The sequence below is a fragment of the Cordyceps militaris genome, assembly GCF_000225605.1.
Source record: "Cordyceps militaris CM01 unplaced genomic scaffold CCM_S00001, whole genome shotgun sequence".
Lineage (NCBI taxonomy): Eukaryota > Fungi > Ascomycota > Sordariomycetes > Hypocreales > Cordycipitaceae > Cordyceps > Cordyceps militaris.
The window spans coordinates 458,048-477,630 of NW_006271969.1; the positions used below are offsets into that span (position 1 = coordinate 458,048).

General features: G+C 54.7%; 8 protein-coding genes across 8 annotated transcripts; 2 read left to right on the plus strand and 6 right to left on the minus strand.

Moving 5' to 3' along the window:
• Positions 1-406: 406 nt before the first annotated feature.
• Positions 407-2,477, minus strand: CCM_00128 (histone deacetylase RpdA/Rpd3; the record flags this gene model as incomplete). Its single annotated transcript, XM_006665288.1, has 4 exons — positions 407-1,279; positions 1,329-1,870; positions 1,923-2,223; positions 2,277-2,477. 4 exons carry the CDS (start codon positions 2,475-2,477, stop codon positions 407-409), a joined length of 1,917 nt encoding a protein of 638 aa, XP_006665351.1.
• A 532-nt stretch (positions 2,478-3,009) lies between these two features.
• Positions 3,010-4,171, plus strand: CCM_00129 (26S proteasome regulatory subunit; the record flags this gene model as incomplete). The annotated part of the gene is made up of 3 exons (XM_006665289.1): positions 3,010-3,075; positions 3,142-3,395; positions 3,448-4,171. The coding sequence occupies 3 exons, from the start codon at positions 3,010-3,012 to the stop codon at positions 4,169-4,171; spliced, it is 1,044 nt and encodes a 347-aa protein (XP_006665352.1).
• A 712-nt stretch (positions 4,172-4,883) lies between these two features.
• Positions 4,884-6,095, plus strand: CCM_00130 (uncharacterized protein; the record flags this gene model as incomplete). Its single annotated transcript, XM_006665290.1, has 1 exon — positions 4,884-6,095. The coding sequence occupies one exon, from the start codon at positions 4,884-4,886 to the stop codon at positions 6,093-6,095; it is 1,212 nt and encodes a 403-aa protein (XP_006665353.1).
• A 580-nt stretch (positions 6,096-6,675) lies between these two features.
• Positions 6,676-7,425, minus strand: CCM_00131 (uncharacterized protein; the record flags this gene model as incomplete). The annotated part of the gene is made up of 1 exon (XM_006665291.1): positions 6,676-7,425. One exon carries the CDS (start codon positions 7,423-7,425, stop codon positions 6,676-6,678), a length of 750 nt encoding a protein of 249 aa, XP_006665354.1.
• A 569-nt stretch (positions 7,426-7,994) lies between these two features.
• Positions 7,995-8,394, minus strand: CCM_00132 (uncharacterized protein; the record flags this gene model as incomplete). The annotated part of the gene is made up of 2 exons (XM_006665292.1): positions 7,995-8,074; positions 8,178-8,394. The coding sequence occupies 2 exons, from the start codon at positions 8,392-8,394 to the stop codon at positions 7,995-7,997; spliced, it is 297 nt and encodes a 98-aa protein (XP_006665355.1).
• A 1,626-nt stretch (positions 8,395-10,020) lies between these two features.
• CCM_00133 (uncharacterized protein) lies at positions 10,021-11,324 on the minus strand (the record flags this gene model as incomplete). Its single annotated transcript, XM_006665293.1, has 3 exons — positions 10,021-10,147; positions 10,233-10,891; positions 11,091-11,324. The coding sequence occupies 3 exons, from the start codon at positions 11,322-11,324 to the stop codon at positions 10,021-10,023; spliced, it is 1,020 nt and encodes a 339-aa protein (XP_006665356.1).
• A 926-nt stretch (positions 11,325-12,250) lies between these two features.
• On the minus strand, positions 12,251-14,486 carry CCM_00134 (calcium/calmodulin-dependent protein kinase, putative; the record flags this gene model as incomplete). The annotated part of the gene is made up of 5 exons (XM_006665294.1): positions 12,251-12,918; positions 12,993-13,273; positions 13,326-13,570; positions 13,915-14,321; positions 14,447-14,486. 5 exons carry the CDS (start codon positions 14,484-14,486, stop codon positions 12,251-12,253), a joined length of 1,641 nt encoding a protein of 546 aa, XP_006665357.1.
• A 2,758-nt stretch (positions 14,487-17,244) lies between these two features.
• Positions 17,245-19,093, minus strand: CCM_00135 (MFS transporter, putative; the record flags this gene model as incomplete). The annotated part of the gene is made up of 5 exons (XM_006665295.1): positions 17,245-17,717; positions 17,795-18,209; positions 18,299-18,338; positions 18,421-18,899; positions 19,022-19,093. 5 exons carry the CDS (start codon positions 19,091-19,093, stop codon positions 17,245-17,247), a joined length of 1,479 nt encoding a protein of 492 aa, XP_006665358.1.
• Positions 19,094-19,583: the final 490 nt, after the last annotated feature.

Here is a 19,583-nt window from a genome sequence, read left to right on the forward strand (position 1 = left end):
AAAGTTTGGGGACGATGCAAGATGGAGTCGCAGCCTTTTTTCTTGACGAACCCCACTTGGAGCTTCTGTAAAACATGCGTCACCTCCACCAGTCATCAAAGCTTCGTTGCTAACCAACAACTCATTATTCAGTGGGCCGATAATCGATCGAGCATGCTTCAAATCCAGATCAAGATAAACTAATACGTAATTCAATTCCTTTCAATCGCAACATACTTGTTATAATACAGGAACCAGCCATCGCATCTGTCCCGTACGCTGGTGTGCCGAACACGCCGAACGCCGCCATTGGTAGGCTCCAGTCAGCTAGACTGGCTCATGTAGCCATCCAAGGCTACCTATCAAATGACTGAACCCAATGGTATAGAATAATAGCGCCGCTTTCTCTGTGGTTCGGGACCACAGACTAGGAGGATGAATCAGCCACCTTAGACTCGGCTTCCTTTTCCTTGTCCCCGTCTAGGTCCATCGCATCCGCCGGCTGCTCCTCCTTCTCTTTGGCCTCAGATTTCTCCGATTCGTCCTCTTCACCAGTTGACTTCTCCACATCCTTGGGCGCGTCAGCTTTGTCATTTTCCGCGACCGGATCGTCGGCTGGCTTCTCTGCATCTCCTGGAGTCGCAGCGGTTGCTGCCGGAGCAGGCGCGTTCTCTATTTCCACGTCCTCTTCCTTAATCTTCGCGTCTTCTTCAGCAGGGACAGAGTCGGTCATGCCGATATCACCATCGCCATCGGTGTTTTCCTTATCCGCTTGCTCCTCAGGGCTTTCCACGGCCGGCTCCTTGTCTTGCTCAGCAGCCCCGAGATCCTCGATAGTGTCGTCGTTGACATCGTGGCTTTCCTCAACGTTAGCCTCCACAGCCTTGCCCTCGATAGCTTCGGCAGAATTCCCAGCATCTTCATCTTCACTGTCTTTTCTAAAGTCGTTGAAGTTGCGCTTGCTGCTGGATTGACGCGTTGCGCCATTTGCTCGTGCTAGCTCGTCGTCATCGCTAGGCTCGAACTCGGCACCATTCTCAATGTGCTTGTCCCAGCGGTGCTCGGTCATTCGCACATCTTTGTTTTCATCTTCATCAAGATCATCTAATTCGGCTTCCTCTTCATCAGTCATACCGCCGAACGGCTTTCGTGGCACATCTTGCATTTGTACCGAGGGCGCCGGGCCCGTACTCCGGAGATTATCAATGACAGCGGCAGTGATTTTCTCCAAGTATTCGCGACTATTGGAATTTTCCATATTCGATGATCTGACGTTTAGCTCAAAGTCGGGGGCGTAGTACTGTGACTGGTTAGCTCGGTACCTAGGTACAGTGTTGACGTTAACGTACTTCGTAGTATTCATTGTAGGGGAGAGTACGATCCATGTCTTGTCCAACAAGCACACCCGTCTCAAAAGCCCATGTTCTTGCGACGTTTCGCATTGTGTAACCACCGCCACCAAGGACAAGAGTAGGCAGGCCGAAGCTCTTGACGTAACTCACGCAGTTAGCGTGGCCGTCCATACTGAGGTTGAAGCAGCCGAGTCGATCACCAGAAAGACTATCACCACCACACTGTAAAACTACAGCCTCGGGTTGATAATATTTCATGACGTTCTCGATAACCGGTTCGAATATGGACTTGTAAGAGTCGTCCGTAATGCCGTCGCGCAGGGGGTAGTTCACGGAGTAGTGTTTGCCTTGGCCAACACCAATGTCACGAAGTTCACCAGTGCCGGGGAAATATTCTCCGTACTTGTGGAAAGAGACAGTCATGACTCGATCGGTTGTGTAGAAAGCCTCCTCAACACCGTCACCGTGGTGAACGTCGATATCGATGTAAAGTACACGCTTCATAAATCGCAGAAGCTCGAGAATGCCTAGTACAATATCTTTGACAAAAGTTAGAAAAAGGAGAAAGCCTACATGACGCGATGGTCGTACCGTTGACGTAGCAGAAGCCGCTGGCTTCGCACTTCTTCGCGTGATGAAGACCTCCAGCCCAGTTGACGGCGATGTCGCATTTTTGCCTGTTTAGCCTTGCGGCCCCTTCCATACTGCCTCCTGCACTGATGCCACAAAATTCGAAGAGGCCATCAAATACAGGACAGTCGTCACCGACGTTGTATTTGCCTTGCTCGCGCATGTAGCTGTCCATATTATCAGGAGTTACTTTTTGTAGAAAGTCGATGTAGTCGTCGGTGTGAAACTGTGTCATTTCGCCTCGAGTCGCCGGTTTGGCGCGCTGAACGTATGGGTTAGTGTCTTGCAGAGGTGAGCGAGGCCGATTTAACGCACGTAAATCTCCATCTTCTGGTATAGATTGTATTGCATGATAAGACTATGAGCCAGGCGGATGCGGTGAGGCTTCATAGGATGACCAGTGACGTATGCGTAGTTACCGATGTCAGAGTCATAGAAATACGCGACTTTCTTGGGGGATGAGCCGTTGAGGGCCACTGACCCCAGCTGGGCCATGTTGGACTCTTCGTCGCCCATCGCGATGCGCTCTATGGGATAAATATGAGCACTATCGTTTAGAGGGGCTGGCTTCTTGAGATAAAATAGAAGACTAAGACTGGTGAGGACGTTTGGCCGCGTCGCTTGGGCTCCGATTGAGCAGGCCGGGGTGAAGCCTGTAGTGATGAGGAAGGGAAATGGTTAAGAGCCAGAATGCGACAGCGAACTTGGTGGCGCGTGGTGGGTGGGAACAGGACAGGACCACCCCTGTGTGCCCGATCGTAGAGGCGGATGAATATTGTTGCGGCCTCCACGTCCCCCACCGACCAGCCACTAACCGTACCAATCCGCACCAGTGACTACCTTTCAAAGCACCAAGCTACACGTGACTCTGTAGCGAAGCTATTCGTTGTGAGCAGGCTACCAGGCTGGCGTCAGTCAAACAGGCGCCCCGAGAAGCTTCCCCAATAGCGCCTTCACAGCATCAACGCCCCAATTCTCAGAGTTTTGGTATTTCTTGCTTCGCCATACTCGCTTCTCGTCATACCGCATCCTCTGAATCTACATCATAATGGAGCGCTTTAGAAATCTGCTGGGCGGCGGTGGGATCGGCCTTGGCGGCCCTGCTCATGGATCGGTAAGCAAAACAGCAGCTCCCAATGAGTGCGCTTGTGTTATAGTCGCTAACGGCCGCCACGTACAGGATAACACGAACCTGATCGACAACTCCGAAACTGTTTACATTTCGTCATTGGCACTTCTGAAGATGTTGCGACATGGTCGCGCTGGTGTGCCCATGGAAGTCATGGGCCTGATGCTGGGCGAGTTCGTCGACGACTTTACAGTCAAGGTCATGGATGTCTTCGCAATGCCCCAATCTGGAACTGGCGTTAGTGTCGAGGCTGTCGATCCCGTGTTTCAAACAAAGATGATGGACATGCTGCGCCAAACAGGACGGTAAGCGTCCCGAAGAGTCCACGCATCATCCACGTGCTAACTTATATTCCAGCCCTGAATCTGTGGTAGGATGGTATCACTCGCATCCTGGCTTCGGCTGCTGGCTTTCTTCTGTCGATATCAACACACAACAATCATTTGAACAGCTCAACCCGCGCGCTGTAGCTGTTGTCGTTGACCCCATTCAGTCCGTCAAGGGCAAGGTCGTGATTGATGCCTTCCGACTCATCAACCCGCAGCTCCTTATGATGGGGCAGGAACCACGTCAAAGCACGAGTAATCTGGGCCACCTCAACAAGCCGTCGATCCAAGCGCTCATCCACGGCCTTAACAGACACTACTACTCGATCGGCATCAACTACCGCAAGACAGCGCTGGAAGAAAATATGCTGATGAACCTGCACAAGCACGTTTGGACAGAGGCATTAGAGATGAGTGACTTCAAAGTCGAAGGGGAGAAGAACAAGGATCGTCTTGAGCGCCTTGTGTCTTTGGCCGACGGCTACGAGAAGCGCGTCAAGGAAGAGACGGAGTTGACCAAGGAGCAGCTCAAGACCCGTTATGTTGGCAAGGTCGACCCAAAGAAACATTTGGAAGATGTTGGTCAGGAGCTCATTGAAGATAATATTGTTTCAGTATCGAGACAAATGATTGACAAGGAGGCCACGATGCCCAAGAAAGAGGGCGAGGCTGGAGGTCGGTGCGCCGCAGAAGCCAACAAAATGGACACTGATGATGATGATGATGAGGAGGAGGAGGAAGAAGAAGAATTATAAAGGGTAGTTTGACCATTCGCGACGGACGTCATGGGTGAAACACCCCCAGAACATGTACGATACATTTTTGGCGCTGGGGCTAACAGATGAATAAAAATATAGATGCTTAGCAAACTATTTTTTTTTTCTTGTGCTGTTGCCTGATAAAAAGTATCTACATATGGTATGGACTGTTTGTTGGAGCTGGTTGCCTAGCTATTCTTAGGACTTTCTGGACATTGCTGCCTGGATATTTATTGTCCGCCATTTGTCAAGGCAATCGGCCAGCCACACCCTTCGTTGGTGACTAGCTGTCGGCTATCTAACGGAGTATACTTGATTGCAGCCTGTTCTAGGGTTGTCAACACCAATGAATGCCGCAGAACGTGGTCTCTTTGTTGCATGCAGCCATGGAGTCATTCCCGAAGACTTGCAGCCACCGAACCCAGCCTGTGCGACACTGATAATAATCGCATGAGGCGTGGTATTACAAGACGGAATGCCCTCCGCAACAGTATAGCAGTCAAGGTCAAACAAAACGCCAAAAAGCCCACCACACGAAGCTGGGTAGCGAAGAACTCTGGGAGCTTCTACAAGTCCGCCTTCAAGTCTACTCTCTGACGACCACAAACCCATCCGTCTACTTGTTCTACAGCTGGCTATTAAGTAGCCAGTGGCCCAGAACGCTGCAGTTTATCGCAGATGGTCAAGATTGCTATACATTACAGGGGTCATGGTCAGCGACCAGCAGCCACACCACGTGCTGGGGGGAGAGACTGACGAGCCAAAACAGACAAAGAACGAAGGGAATGAAATCGGCCACTGCCGGATCGCGCGCTACAATCGACGAGACCAACGTCTCCAGGTCCTTTCAGAGTTGGAGCAGCGACAGTATCACGGGCTACAACGGCTGCAGCAAGAGCAGCAAGGCACCGCTGCCGTGGACGCCTTGTCCGACTGTGTGTATGTCGTCAACGGTGCAATTGCGCCTGAAACTACCCGCGTGATCATCAAAAGCCTCGGCACAGTACTGCACGACGTACCATTCACAATCGTCGGCTGCGCCGCGCTCATCCACCACGGACGCGACCGGCACGTCTCGCGCATCACGCTTGTCTGCCCAGGGGACTGCGTGCGCACCATCTACCACCGGGCGCAGGCACATGGCATGTACCGGTTCCACGGCGACTGGCACGACTCGTTTGGGTACCAGTCGCCGGACGGGTCGTTGTACCGCGTGCGCGTGCGCGCCGTGCACAGCGCGCCGTTCAGCAAGATCCGCACCTCCTGCGCCGGCGACGACGACAACCGCGCCCAGGTCATGCCGCTGGCCAGCATGGTCACCGAGTACGCGCGCCTGTACGCGGCCGCCGTGCGCCGCTCGGCCAGCCGCGACCAGGGCCTCATTGGCGGCGACATCATGTGGATGCTGCGCCGCATCGCCGCGCTGGGTCCCCGCGGCGCGGGAGGCGGAGACAGCAGCGACGGGGCGTTTACGCTCGACGAGGCGCCCTGGATCCTGACACGAGGCTTCTGGGAGCCGTTCATCTGCAGCCACCCGGAGGCTGTCGAGCTCTTCCGCGTTGCCGGCGCGTTTCCCTGCGTCGCCGGGCAAACAGGCGCCGAGTGTGTCGCCTGTCTCGACCAGAAACGGCCCCGCCCGGGGGATCTGGTGCGGCGGCGGGATCACTTGCCCCGTCTGCGGGCTTGGACGGACCTGGAAGAGCCGCCGCTGCCTATGCCGTGTCTGCAGTCGTCGCGTGCTGCGCGCGTCGTCTCGGTTCGAGAAGCAGCCAGCACCGCCAGCTCTCGGGTGGCCTCGCCCGCATGTGATTCTGCGACTTTTGTTTCTGCTGTCGAGCGGGTGTCAATGGCGACGATCATCACAGCTGTGGACGTGGGCCAGGTTGACAGATGGCAGAGCCAAACATCTGAAGGGCATTGATGCCTCATACATGTAGCAGGTTTGATGCTGTGTATGGCTGGGTAGTTTAGAATTCGCAAAATCAGAATTTGTAGATGAGAGGAGAAAAGGGGGCGGAGGGTGGGGGAAGGGTGAAGATGGCAGGGAAAATGGAAAGAGGCCACAATCCCAGCCAATTTATAGATATTACTGTATGTGCTGTCGCGTCTGCCACGACTGGTCCCCCGAAGTCGTTCCGCTCCTAGGCGCACCGCAACGAGCTTGGTCAGGACAAGATGTAGACTGTCTTGGTGCCCATCAAGCTGGAAGCTCTGCGCCGACCATTTGTATAGAGCAGAGCCTGCCTGCGATTCGGCGGCCCATACCGTTTGCTGGGCGGCCTGTGGTTTCCGTGGCTGCTTTCTTTTACGTCACCAACCACACTTCACGTCATGATCTCGTGCGAGGAGGACTCCTGGAGATAATAAAGGCTTTTGCTATGGACCTGGAGATTGAAATATTTTCCTCTGTCTTGAGTACACGGTAGAGGTTATTGCCAGAGTTCATGTCTAGACCTTTCCCCCTTTATCGCTTCCTTTCTTGCGAGCTGCTTGTCTTAGATCTACTCAGTAGCAGTAGAAGTCTGCTCAGTAGGAGTAGCCTGTTCAGTCTGATCAGTCTCCTTAGTGGGACGAGTAGGCTGAGTAGTGGTGTCGGTCTTCTCATCCTCGCCGAACTTGCTGCTGTTGGCGCCAGTCTCGAGACCAGTAGTAGTCTCCTGGCCCTTCTCCGTCTTAGGTCTGTCGAAAATGCTGTTCTGGCCGGCGGACCCCGGAGTAGGAGGAGCCCCTTCGTTGAGAGAAGAAGCGCTGTTTTCGGCTTCGTCCTTGAGGGTCTCAGTATTGCCGGCAGAGGCATCGGTGGCAGAAGAAGGAGATTCGGCCTCGGGAGAAACGGCACCGGAAATAGAACCGGTGCCGCTAGAACCGCCACCGGAAGAAGAACCGGCGCCGCCAGGACCGCCACCGGAAGAAGAACCGGCGCCGCCAGGACCGCCACTGGCAGAAGAACCGGCGGAACGATCAAGAAGGAGCCAATCGATGATTTCCCGGCCGAGATCACGCTTCTGCGCAATATCAGCCGGCGGGCTGGTGGCGAGGAGCTGCTTGATCTGCGCCTGAGAAATTTCGATCTTGGGGCCGGCAGCCGCAGCAGCAGCAGCAGCACCAGGAGGGAGAGCACCGGAACCGCTGGCGGTGGTCGGGGCCGTCGCCCGCTGCGGACCGGGGAGGGCAGCGGCCGAGGCGCCGTGCATAAACAGGGCGGCGGCTACGGCCAGCGTAGTAGAGGCGATCTTGGAGACTGAAGGCATCTTGTTCAAAGTGCAGAGGTTGGGGCCGGGAGAATGGAAAGTGTTGAAGAAGTCGAGTGATCCAGAAAAAGCTGTGTGTTGTCTAGGCTGGTGTTTGGAAGCTCTCTCGCGGAAGCGTTGGATCTTTTATAATTGAAGCTACACACAACAAGAACGAACGGCATGAAGGTGTAGCCTGCAGTTGGAAATTCTCCCTATCTGTACTCTGTTCCCGAAGCCCAGACTGAGTCTTGCAGACTGGCATTGATTATGGAGGAATCTGCTGGTGGAGAAGGGCGCGCCTCGGTGACCACCAACCTTCGATCTCTGAGTCACTCCGAGATCAACTCTTGTTCAAAGTAATTCGGTGCGATAGTTGGCCGTAGCTGTTCTGTTTTGTTGTGGTCATTGCTCGATATCGCGAACCGGTGTCGTAGACGTGGTACCGTTGATTCCCGCGACGGAGGAGCATTGCGATGCACCTCCATCGGGTCCGAGGTTGGGGACTCCACGAGAGGTCAACCCTCTTGTTCAAGAACTGGCACAATCACTGATTTCGAGTGAGGCTCTGCGTTGCGCCAAGACAGCGACTACTCGAAAAGCTCTGGAGAGTCTGGAGATGCTGGCCTGTGCTCGTCTGTGAAGCAATATGCGGTGGACTGTACCCCAACTAGAGCATATGCATAAGTTGGTGCTCTATAACACTTGAACGTAAAAGTTTTTATCTCTTCGTATTTCGCAGAAGAGTCAAGTAGTTCCCTTGGCTTTTCAACCCTCGACGGTGGCTACAGGCTGCACAAAGATGAAACCCGTTGTGGCCATAAACTTGCCCCTTTGGCCGTCGACTTGGCATTGAAGCGAGTGGGCTGCAAAAGAGGCCAACACTGAGCAATCTACACTCAATGCTAGACCAGCCCAGAAGCCCTTGTTAAGGGCGGCGCTAGGTGACGTGCATGAGAAAAAGCCGGATGTAGGTGCGTGATGAAACATGTTTGCAGATCTGGAAAAGCTTGGAGAACACAGTCGCCTGCACTTATAGCATGGGACTATGGTAGTTCTTTGTGCTTACTCAATATTGACACAGTCCGTCCTGCGCATAAGAGCGGACCAGTTGTGTCCTTATTGCGACTTGTCGACTTATACCACTGTGAAACACGTGCAAATTCGTCTCTTCTGGCCTGCGAATCGGGCCTTCGCAAGGGATCAGTGGTGGTGCGCCGTTGGCATCATGCACGCAGCTAGGTCGGACGAAACCTCACCAGTCGGCTTCGTCTTGTGCTAGGGAATGTCGGCCGGACTGGTTGATCGTGCAAAGCCGGCGCCTGGCGTGTGCAGATAGTGTTAGGCACAAGGGAATTCGGCAAGATGATAATATATTCTGCTAGCTGAGTGGGTGGCTTATGTGCCCTAAGTAGTGCTATGCACGTGGCACGTGACAGATAGGGTTCTTTTTGGCCTGGGTGGGTGGGCGGATGCATAAGGCTTTGGTGTTTCGAAAGCGAAATCGGCGGTTCATGGCTTGGATCGCGCAGTGTTATTCCTGCAATCGGATGGACGCTATAGAAACGGCCAATAACAGAATGATAGGTTAGCTTTCTCAACAGGTCGGAAGTATGCGGCAGTATGCTGTATAAAGCACGCATGATTGCTGACTGACACCCTAATGCCGAGCTGTCAAGTAGCATCCAACAAGGTACTCGCCAGTGCCTATACTCTTGATTGATGCATGGTTGGACTGGTATAAGGAAAGTAAAAGACAAAGGTGGGGTACTAATATTCCAACTTGGCTACCTTTTAGCTTTTATGCAACCTTCATGTGGGTGACGGACTGACTTGCTACACTTGTTATGCATCACGGGGCGACTGAGAGACTTGAAACATGACACCATTTGGGGGGGAGCGAGGCGCTTGCGTGATCTTCATGCTGGATCCAACCGCGTTTCTCCTGTAAGGATTAGTTGAATTGGAGAGGTTTTCGGCGATTGCACAATGGTCCGTCTAAAATGCGCGGCTCACAAGGGGACCGAGTCTCATCACACATGGCGATCAGGAACAGAGACTGCTTCAGCATGCGCTCGCCTCCCATGAAAAGTCACGGAACATGTCGGTACTGTAACTTACAGCCGAGTTTCAAGACAGCTTGCAGTGGACGGTGCTTTCAGCACAGATATGTGGTGCATCGTACGTACCTGGTCGTTCCGATCGGGAGCGTAGTTTCAAGCGAAATTGGTGGCCGCCGTCCTGCCGTGGAACGACGACGGAGCGGACAAGTTTGAAGCAACGAGGGTAACCGCGATCGATCGATGCGGCCACAAACTTTGTCTGGCAGACCCTTGCTGTTGAAACGCCACAGGACAGCGCCCGAGAAAGGCGAGACGACGGGTTGCCACGCAACATGCAGGACTTCTTTATAGCAAAGGGTCTAGAGACTTGTTGGTTGGACGAAAACGAGGGCGGGTATGAGTTTTGGATGAAAAGGACGATGCTACTATTCGCAAACTTGCGCTGAGGGAATCTCGCCGGCGTCTTAGTCGAGGTGCTCTTGCTGTTCGTTTCCCCGGCGTGCACATAACAGGAAGTACCTCCCCGCTTTCCCGGACGCGCACTTTCTTGCGTTTACTTTCTAAAGTAAATCCCAAGCGACCCAAAGTTGTTCTTGTGCAGGTCACCAGGCAACGGCGAAAACGTATAATGCTGTCCCATCTCCGTGATGCGGATCGAACCCTCGTCGGTGAACCACGGCCTATTGCTTCCAGTCAGTTTCAAGTGTTACATCTGCCCCTCAACTGTATAGCGAGCAAAGAGGGGTGACAGCGGGCTACACTTACGAGATGCGCCGTTCCAGACCCTCGTTCATGTCCGTTCGCCACTCGCGCTCCCCCTCGTCGTCCCTGTCCTTATCAATCACGTCCCACACCATGGCCGCGGGCCAGACCATGTCCGCCACGATCTGGCGAACGGGCACGTTGGGCGTGACGCTGAAGACGAGTGTGCGGTCGTCGACCGCCAGGAAGCCCTTGGGGTCCTCAAGGATCTCGAAGCCAAGCGCGGCCAGCAGCTGCTTCTCCACGTCGGCGTACACGGGGTCCTGCGTGTAGCAGCGGACCTCGTCGCCGCCGCCGCCCTGTGCGCGCGTGAGCGTCTCGGCCATGGTGAGCGCGGCGGCATGCTGCCACGCGGCGCGCTCCACCGACTTGGCGAGCTCCTCAGGCGTGTTGGTCAGTTTCCACTCGTCCAGGCGGCCGAGGCCGAAGCAGACGATCTTGTTGATGGGCGCGCGGAGGGTGGCGACGGAGGCGGCGATGGTGGTGGTGAGAGACTTGCATGTAGCGCTGGCGAGCCACGACGCCTGGTGCGCGCGAAAGGCAGCCTCGAGGTCGCACAGAGGCCGCCCAGAGGGCTCAACGGGGTGCTGATACCCGATGGCGAGCGGCGTTTCAGCCTCCAGCAGGTACTCGGGGTACTTGGTGGACATGTGCGTCATGATCTGGTGAGGGGTGTACCGGATGCAGAATGTATTACTACACGGTGGCTCTTGTGTCAGAATACAGAACAGTATTGTCAGGTAGGGGAGGGTAGGAAGGGGGCAAGGTTGTTATTGTAGCAACATTGCCGTTTCGTACCGACCATTCATGTCTGCACCATTCCGGAGGGGTCAATGACCAGCTTTTCTCGTTCCCTATCACATCCTTGAGCGTGACGACGCCGCCATCGCCGTTGTAGTCGCCCACGGCCCCCGCCGCTCGCAGCGCGTCAATCTGCCGGTCCAGGCTGGCGAGCGTGTCGCGGCCAAAGAACAGCTTCCCCTCCTCGTACGCGTCGATGTACTTCTCGACCCGCGCCCTGTCGGTAGCCAGGTCTTCGCTCGGATGGCCGTCGTTGAGGAGCTGGGACACTGCCGACTCGAGCCTCTTGTGCATCATTTGCAGGCGAGGGCTAGCAGACTCCGCCATGCCAACGGTGTTTGTCGGGAGCAGGAAGAAGAAGAAGAAGCCTATTCTCTCACTTTTGAAAGGAGCTTTGCTTGCAGAGTGAGGGAAGAGGGGTTGCCGCTGCGAAGAAGTTCACTTGGGCTGTGCTGTTCGTCGGGTTGGTGGGGTCAGCTCCGGGCCGCCGCATGTACCGTACGCCATTACATACACCGAAAACGCCGTCACAAACAGTTACACGAGGGTTGTATTGTTTTTTAGTCCTTCGCGCATGCCTCGGTCAATGCAATGCGGTATATGACCGTGGGCGATTTGTGTTGATACCCAAGACCAGTCACATTCATCCCACACCTGATTTACAGTCAAAGATGCATCAGCTGTAATGGCTGCAGGTGTGTTTTCATGTATTTCTGCAGTACGACTGCCTAGGGCAGTTTCCTATATGACGTAGCTGGCCCCAATCTTGCCGTTTCTCCCATTCGTTCCATTGTAACACATTCGCAGTGATAGCAGAGAAGAGTAAAAGGACCAGCCCAACAAGAACCAACTAAAAAGAGACGGACAAGGCATAACAAAAAAAATGGCAGAACGAGTGGGCCGGCTTCTGAGCTTCGTCTAGAAAACAATAAATAAAATACCAACCGAGACAAACCAAATACTCCATCGCGCCTGGCCATGGGTGTAGTCCAGACCACTGCCGTTATTGGTCTCCTGAAAGAGTATACCATCACCCTCGGCGTGTACTGGGTGACGAGGCCGTGGCTGCAACCCTCGGCACAATACGAACAGTGTTTCCCCTTAAAACACGTTGCTGTGATTGGGTATGTGTATATCGAATAAAAAACGAGTGCCACTCAAGGTGGCTCGTTTTGCGTCTTATTTGATTCGTGGTTTTGTCACTTATATTCGTCATTCCTTCATGCGCCAACAATTGGCATCTTCTTCCCTCTCTTGCCGAGCAGGGTCGCGTTGTCAAGGTTGAGCTCAAACGGCCCCTTGTTGCGATTTCGGTCGCGGACCTGTTGCCTGGCCGCAGCCGTAACTGCTGACGAGTGCTGCCCGTAACCCTTGTCGTTGGTCGCGCGTTCACGCTCCCTCCCTCGGGTGTTGGTATCTTGGTCCTGAATACTGGCTTTGCGCATGCCTTGCTCCAGGACACGTGCGCCACCTTGAGGCTGGTTATCAACCTCCGTTTCTTCCTCCTCATCTGCCTCATTCAAGCCGCCTAGGGGGCGCCCTGGGCCAGCACGGGTACCAATCTGTGCACGTCGTTTGGCCTCTTCCTCTTGGCGATGAACAGCGTAGCCCACATCGAAAACTTCTCTCAGGTTAACGGCACCAGGCGAGCGGAAATCGACTCGCCTGTCGTCCAGTTTTGAGGGGTCAAAAGCGCGAAGCGGCGCTTCCGGTTTGCGCTCCTCGCGTGGGGTAGGACCGCTGGCACGAACCCAAGGGTGGGCAAGGAACTCAGTAATAGTGTAGCGCTTCTCAGGGTCGACAGTCAAGAGATGGGAGATGAGATCCTTGGCCGATTTGGAGATGTCGTCCCACCAAGGGGACAGGAAAGTATATTGGCCCTTGGCCACTTTTTCGGTGAGAACCTCGATGCTCTCGTCGTAGAAGGGGGGAATCCGCAGAGCAGGGTGTACAAGACGCAACCGAGCGCCCACATATCAACAGACTTGGAGTATCGCTCATCCTTGACGATTTCGGGTGCAGTGTAACCAACGGTGCCACAGGGCGTCATGGTTTGCTTGTCCCACACAATTTTGGACAGGCCAAAGTCGGCAATCTTGATTTCACCAATACCACCAGCGCCGACGCCAACAATGAATTCACCTTCATCGGCTTTTTCTTCGTCGCCGGGCTGCTTGGGCTTCTGAACCTTGGCGGTAACAAAATCGATGGGGTTGAAGAGAATATTTTCGGGTTTAATGTCGCTAAGAAAAGTAAGTATTGGCGCAGCTGCAACGCAAGTCATGGGAGACTAACCGATGAACGACACCTTTTTCCTCATGTAGGTATTCGAGGGCCTTGGCGACCTTGACAATAACATGCCTTGAAAGTTCTTCGCTAAAGTATGTGAGACGGACGATCTGATGGAACAGCTCGCCCCCCGGAGCGAGCTCGAGAACGATGTAGTAGTAAGGCTTTGATTCAGAGAAGTCAATGAGCTTGATGACGTTGGGGTGGTCGAGTTGGCGCATGATTTGGACTTCTTTCAAGATGTTGGCGCGCTAGAGAACGGGCATAATTAGCATGAGTTTGATAGTTAATTCGTGTAGGCTAGATTCAATGTGAAGCCGTAGACACTGGTAGGGAAGCTCAAGACAGGAAATCAAAGGGGTATGACGAAAATTGGAGGCACCGGGTAGGGAGGGTGGTGTCGCACCTCGGCAGCCTTGGGCGCTCTTTTGAATTCTGGATGCATCCGATCGTTTCCCTATCAAGAGCACGAGGCCCCCCCAGTTGGTAAAGTTCATGGATAATGGGGGAGCATGTGTAGTGAGATGCGCAAGAGAAGCACAAGAGGAAAAGTACAGGGCGGCGTTCATGAAGCACACCGCCTGAAAGAACTTACCTGCATGTTATTCATTTCATACTTGCGTACAACTTTGATGGCGACTTCGCCATATTGTCCCTCGGTATCTCGAGCGCGATAGACGTTGCTGAAGGCGCCGTCGCCCATCTTCTCGAGAAGGACCCATCGCTCGAGTCCGGGGTATTGGGGAAATTTTGTCTTGGAGGCATTTTCTTCGGCGACAAGCTTGGCAAGGTTGGCGTCGTCAACGCGTCGACTTGCACGGATGCTAGCGGAATCTTCCTTGCGAGCCACCTTCTCGGCAGGTTCAGAGTGCAAGTCGGGGGCAGCAGATTGGACGTTAGTAGGATCCGAGGCCGACTTTCTTTTGTCGTTTGTGTTGGACTGCTTGGGTGAGGATTCGGCCTTTCGGGCAGGTTCTTCGTTGGGGGCACGGGCTTGCTTGCCTAGAGTAACAAAAGGCGGATTAGTCCAAGTCGACAAGTGTGCACCACGATGACCGGCCAGTAGAGCGCGAGTCTTGGTACGCTGCAGGGTTATTGCGGCAGAGCGTGCGGAAAAGAACTCTTACCGTGCCGAATGAAATTCTTTAACTGCTGGATGGTCGACATGGCGGCATCACAGACAGAAGGTGTCTGTTCTGTCTGGTGGCACACGCGCGCTAAGAATTATGACAAGTCGTGATTCTTGTACTTTTGGCCAGGCTGCTCAAGACGAGGCTATTTGGCGCAGCGCGGAAGCAAAAGCGGGCGAAAATGAGGCTGACGGCGAAGGGAGATGCGATCGAAACCAGAGGTTTGATCGAGCTTTTTGCGTGGTTTTGGAGCAGGCGGGCTGGGCCTGGGCCTGAACAGATTTGTGGCGGGGTTACTGAGTTGAGAGAGGAGAGGAGAGCCTTGCACGCAGCCGGAGTCGACGGGATGACGTACGGCAAACGGGCCTGGGCTGATGGAGGGGTTGCAGCGATTCTAGAAGTGGGAAGCGAGGAACAAGAGAAGAAGGAGTAGAATTTGGGCGATTCGAGGTGGAAAGAAGCAGAAAGGAATAGGCACAGAATTGTAAACGGCCAGTGAAGATGACTAGATCCCTAGGTATGCAGAGGGCAAAGGGACGGAGAGGGGGGTTCAACCTTTCCTGGGTTTGGTTTTGATTAGCAAGCGAAGGCAGCGTGAAGCCGCAGAAGGCAGAAGTGGAGGGAGACGCTGAGAAACGGGAAGGGCCTGAAAATACAGGGCGCTACAGTTGCTCAACGCAGCCGGGCGCCGCCTCCATTACTTACAGTGGGCTCCAGAGGCTGAATCACTGATACGTCACCACTAGTTGAAGTTCAACGCTGTCTAACTCTGCCCTGTTGCCTTTGTGAAGTCAGAATGATGGCCATGATGTTGCCAAAAGTGGTACAGCAAGCATATCGAGTGTCTTAATCTGCCAACATTAGCTACCTACCTAGGTAAGTACCTACTGGTTGGCATCATGCAATGACGAGATCTCGGCTGGTACAATGTTCCACGGCGTGCATGAGATGACCGTTGGCCCCAGAGCGACACGACAGAACGATGTGTGCTAGCAACCTAGGTAGGTACCTGTTGATTCTCTGCAGATCTGCGGCTGGCTGCCCCCGAACCTGCCGCCCTTGTTGCCTACCTGGGTTGCTGGGCTTTCGCAATTCCGTTTGCCAAGCTTACGTGCATGATGCGAGGCAGTGGTTCTGGTGGTTCATGCCTGCGGCTGAGGTTGTGCGCCCGATAACCTCACTTCTCTGACTGCCCGTCCCTCAGTCAGATATCACCATGCAAGGCTGCGCGCAGCGTCACGCCTGGGTTTACTCTTATTTTGTCTATTCCGGCGACAAGTCTAGAACCTTTGTGTTACTTTCTTTGACCTGCATACTTATTGATTGCTGGTGCTGGTGATGGCTGATGGCTCTCGTGGCTTTCCGACTCCACTGCCAGCGGGCCTTGGACACTTGTTTGCCAAGCTTCTGGGTTGCTCCGACAAGGTGATAACATGGCACAAGTGCAAATGAGCTCTCTTCCCAACTGTCAAGACCACTCCCAGCGGGTTGATAACCTTTCATGACACTCCCAACTACGTCATATCTGGGTCGCACCCCGCAGCTACCTAATTCTGGTACCTGCTACGTCTAGTGTCTAGTGGGGGACCAGCGCCTGCACATATTTGCTTCACGCTCCGCCCAACAGCTTACCCATCACCACTGACTGAATAACTTGTTGAGATGGTGTTTCTTTTATCCATCACTGTCACTTGAACATACTTGCTGGCCAACTGCCAACTTGCCAACGTTTCTTGTTTCCGCGCTAGCCTCACTCGTCGTAGCCACCATCATCAGCAACCACCAAACAACTACCTTACCAACTAACCACCCATCGTGCATAATCATCGCTTTATCCAGCGAACGGTCTACCTACAAATATCCGATAAACAATCAGGCCTCGCTCATCATCCTGTCTATCCCGCCAGTCTAATCGTGTCAGCATCGCACCCTCCTCACCTGCCAGCGCCAGGCAGCACCCGCCCAATCGACTTCAGCCCCGCGCCAACGCACACGGCTCGACAGTCACCTGGCCGCCTCAAACCTGCCGCGATCTACGCTCTGCCCAGTTCTCTATATCTACAAGTTGGCAATTGGCAGTTGACAGTTGACCTGTTAGCGCCATCCAGTAGGCAGGGACCCTTCTTGCATCCCCGCGCCCTCACCGTTGACACTCCGCTATCGTTTTGTCTGCCTTGGACGCGTCCCCACAAACTCTAGTCGCGGCCACCAAGTTTCACAATCGAGTTGGCATCCAGTCCAGCCAAGATTCGGAAAGCTTCTTCGCAACTGACTCTCGCCTTGCATGCTGTACGTACGTCACCATTGAACTGAGCCCATCTGTTCACAAACGACCCCAGCCGCCAACAACCTTATTTCATCACCCCAACTATCCATCATCATGAGCACAAACAAGCAACGAGCAAAACATCAAGTGCCGTTTTCTTATCCCTGCTTTCCCTCGTTCTCTCGCTAGCTCGTGCTCCCTACCAGGATGTAGTAACCCTTGTTGAACGCGGCTCATCAACAACCTTGTAAGCCATCGGTGATGTCACTTAACGAACCCCAGATCGGACCCTCCCGATGTATCCGTACCGGTTTCACATTCACGAGCACAAGTTAACATCAATTACGTACATTTCTCCACTCTAAGATACCACCCAGACTTTCTCTACTCACGGCTTCCGCCAGCCACTTGCGTTGCATCACCTCAAACTCCGCGTTCAACCTTGCTTACATGAAATAGTGTTCACTTACCATCTCTAAACCACGTCAGCACGGCCCAATAACTTCCTCCGCTTCCCGATAGCTCCTCCCTACAGCTTGTACAACCGCGCCGGTACGCCGCGCCGCGCCGCGTCCGCTGCGAGTTGCCCATTCTTGCGCGCGTAAAACACGCGCAGCCCCAGCGACACCGCCGTGACAAAGAGCAAGAAGCCCGCGTTGGTCCAGTGGCCCGTCGGGTAGCCCTTTGCCTTTTCGCTCGCCTTGTAGATCCACACGCCCGGGATCTGGCCGAGCCCGCCGCCGATGCTCACGTTGAGCGCAATAGCCAGCCCGACCGCCGCCGTGCTCACCACGTTGGACGTCAGCCAGCCCAGCAGCGGCGGGATGCAGGCAAACGCGCCCGCCGTCGCCATGACGAGCCCGCCGTACCGCGCCTTGTACGCGTCCGGCGGCAGCGCCCCCGAGATGATGAAGCCAGTGGCCCCGACGAGGGCGGCGCCCGCGGCATGGTAGCCGCGCGCGTTGAATCTGTCCGCGGACAGCGCAACCAGAATCTGACAAACTGTGAAAAAAAAAAATATGTCAGCGCCTGATCAAATCCGGGTCCAGCGAACCACAAGTCGCCCCTTCCATACGTACCGTACGCAACAGCCCATGGCGGCACAGTCATCAGCTGCGCCGTCAGGTCGCGGTACCCCAAGCCCAGCGTGATGGACGGCGTAAACAGACTGAGGCTCGCAAAGGGCGGGCTAATGGCAAAATAGATGATGTAGTGCGCGTACAGCCGCCAGTCAGTCAGCGTCGCCTTGGCATCCTGCCAGCTCATGCTCCGGTCGTGGCCCTTGCTGCCCTCGTGCCGCAGGCGTCCGACGGCCAGCGCCCGCTCAGCCTCGGTCAGCCAGCCGGCCGTCTCCGGGTAGTCTGGCAGGAAGAAGAGCACCAGGAAGGAGGAGAGCACCGAGGGGATGCCCTCGATGATGAAGAGCCAGCGCCAGCCTGCGATGCCGGCCGCGTGGTTCATGTGGCCGATGCCGTAGGCAATGGCGCCGCCAAACTGTCGCGCCAATGTTAGATTTGCTTCCTTCTCGTCTTGTCTTGTTTCCGCCCGTGCATGATCAGATCCAGAACAGCCGTGTTACTTACAGCACCCGCCAGCGTAGCCGACGCCAGAATGAAGGCGACTCTGTCCGGCCACATTAGCCAATCCCGTTTTCTGACTCAACTACATACATCCTCTGCATGCGCATTGTCTACAGCCAACTCACCGGACACTTCGCTCATTGTGCCTGTACCAAAACGTCAAGTAGTAAATCAGGCCCGGAAACAGGCCGGCCTCAAACATGCCGAGCAGGAAGCGCACGGCCGTGACGCTGGCGAAGCTGCGCGCGGCGCCAAGGCACATGGTCATGACGCCCCAGCAAAACATGAGAAAGGCGAGCCAGCGGCTGGGCCGCAGCTTCTTGAGCAGGATATTGCTCGGGACCTCGAAGACGGCGTAGGCGACGAGGAAGACCATGAGGGCGATGACGAACTGGTAGTCGGACATGCCCGTGGTGTGCTGCATGTCGTCGCGCGTCGACGAGTTGAGCACCTTGGCGTTGCCAATGTTGGCGCGGTCGAGGAAGCACAGGAAGTAGATGCCGGCGCAGAGCGGCACGATGCGCGCGTCTTGCCGCCGCACGAGGCGCCGCTCCTCGTCGCTGGGCGGCTTGTCAGCGTCGGAGACGTCGTCGCGAGTGGTGTCCTTGTAGTCGGCGGGGTCAGTTGCGAAGTACGACGGTGGTAAATGAGACAGCAACGCCAGTTTTACGCTGCTATTGACCGGAAGCTTTTTTCTGTCCATCGGGCGTGAGGGCCGTCACGTACCTCTTCCTTGACGACGTCCTTTTCGACGTCAACCTGATGAGCCATGACGGCGTCCTCGATCTTGGACGACATGACCTCGTTAGCACGCGCGCGAACAATGCGACTCTTAATTGGCAACGTCGTTTGTTTTTCCGCCAAGGAAGAGTTTTGCGGTAAGGAGGAAAGGCTGGGGTTTTTTTTTCTCCTCGTCCCGCTCAAAGAAAAATAAATGAACCGTTGGGGGCCCCTTGTCCACCCGCCCCAAGCTAATGTCCGGTGTCCGGCGCCAAAGATGGGGAATGCGGGGAACGGAGCTGGGCACGGGGTCACTGCGTGCTCGGAGATGTGCTCCGGTCCGAGAAGGGTATTAGGGAATCGAAATGGAGCAGCTTTGTATATAAGTTGTGCATTTCGTCGGTCAAGAGCATGGAACTGCGAAAGGTTGAGCTGCGACAGGCCGGGCCAAGAGATTGGAGATGGTGGCTTGAAGACAATCGGTCTACCCTTACCCGTCCATCCATATCTAGTTTGTCCACGTGCGTGAATAGTTTGCCGTTTACACCTCAACTTGGAAGAATTGAAC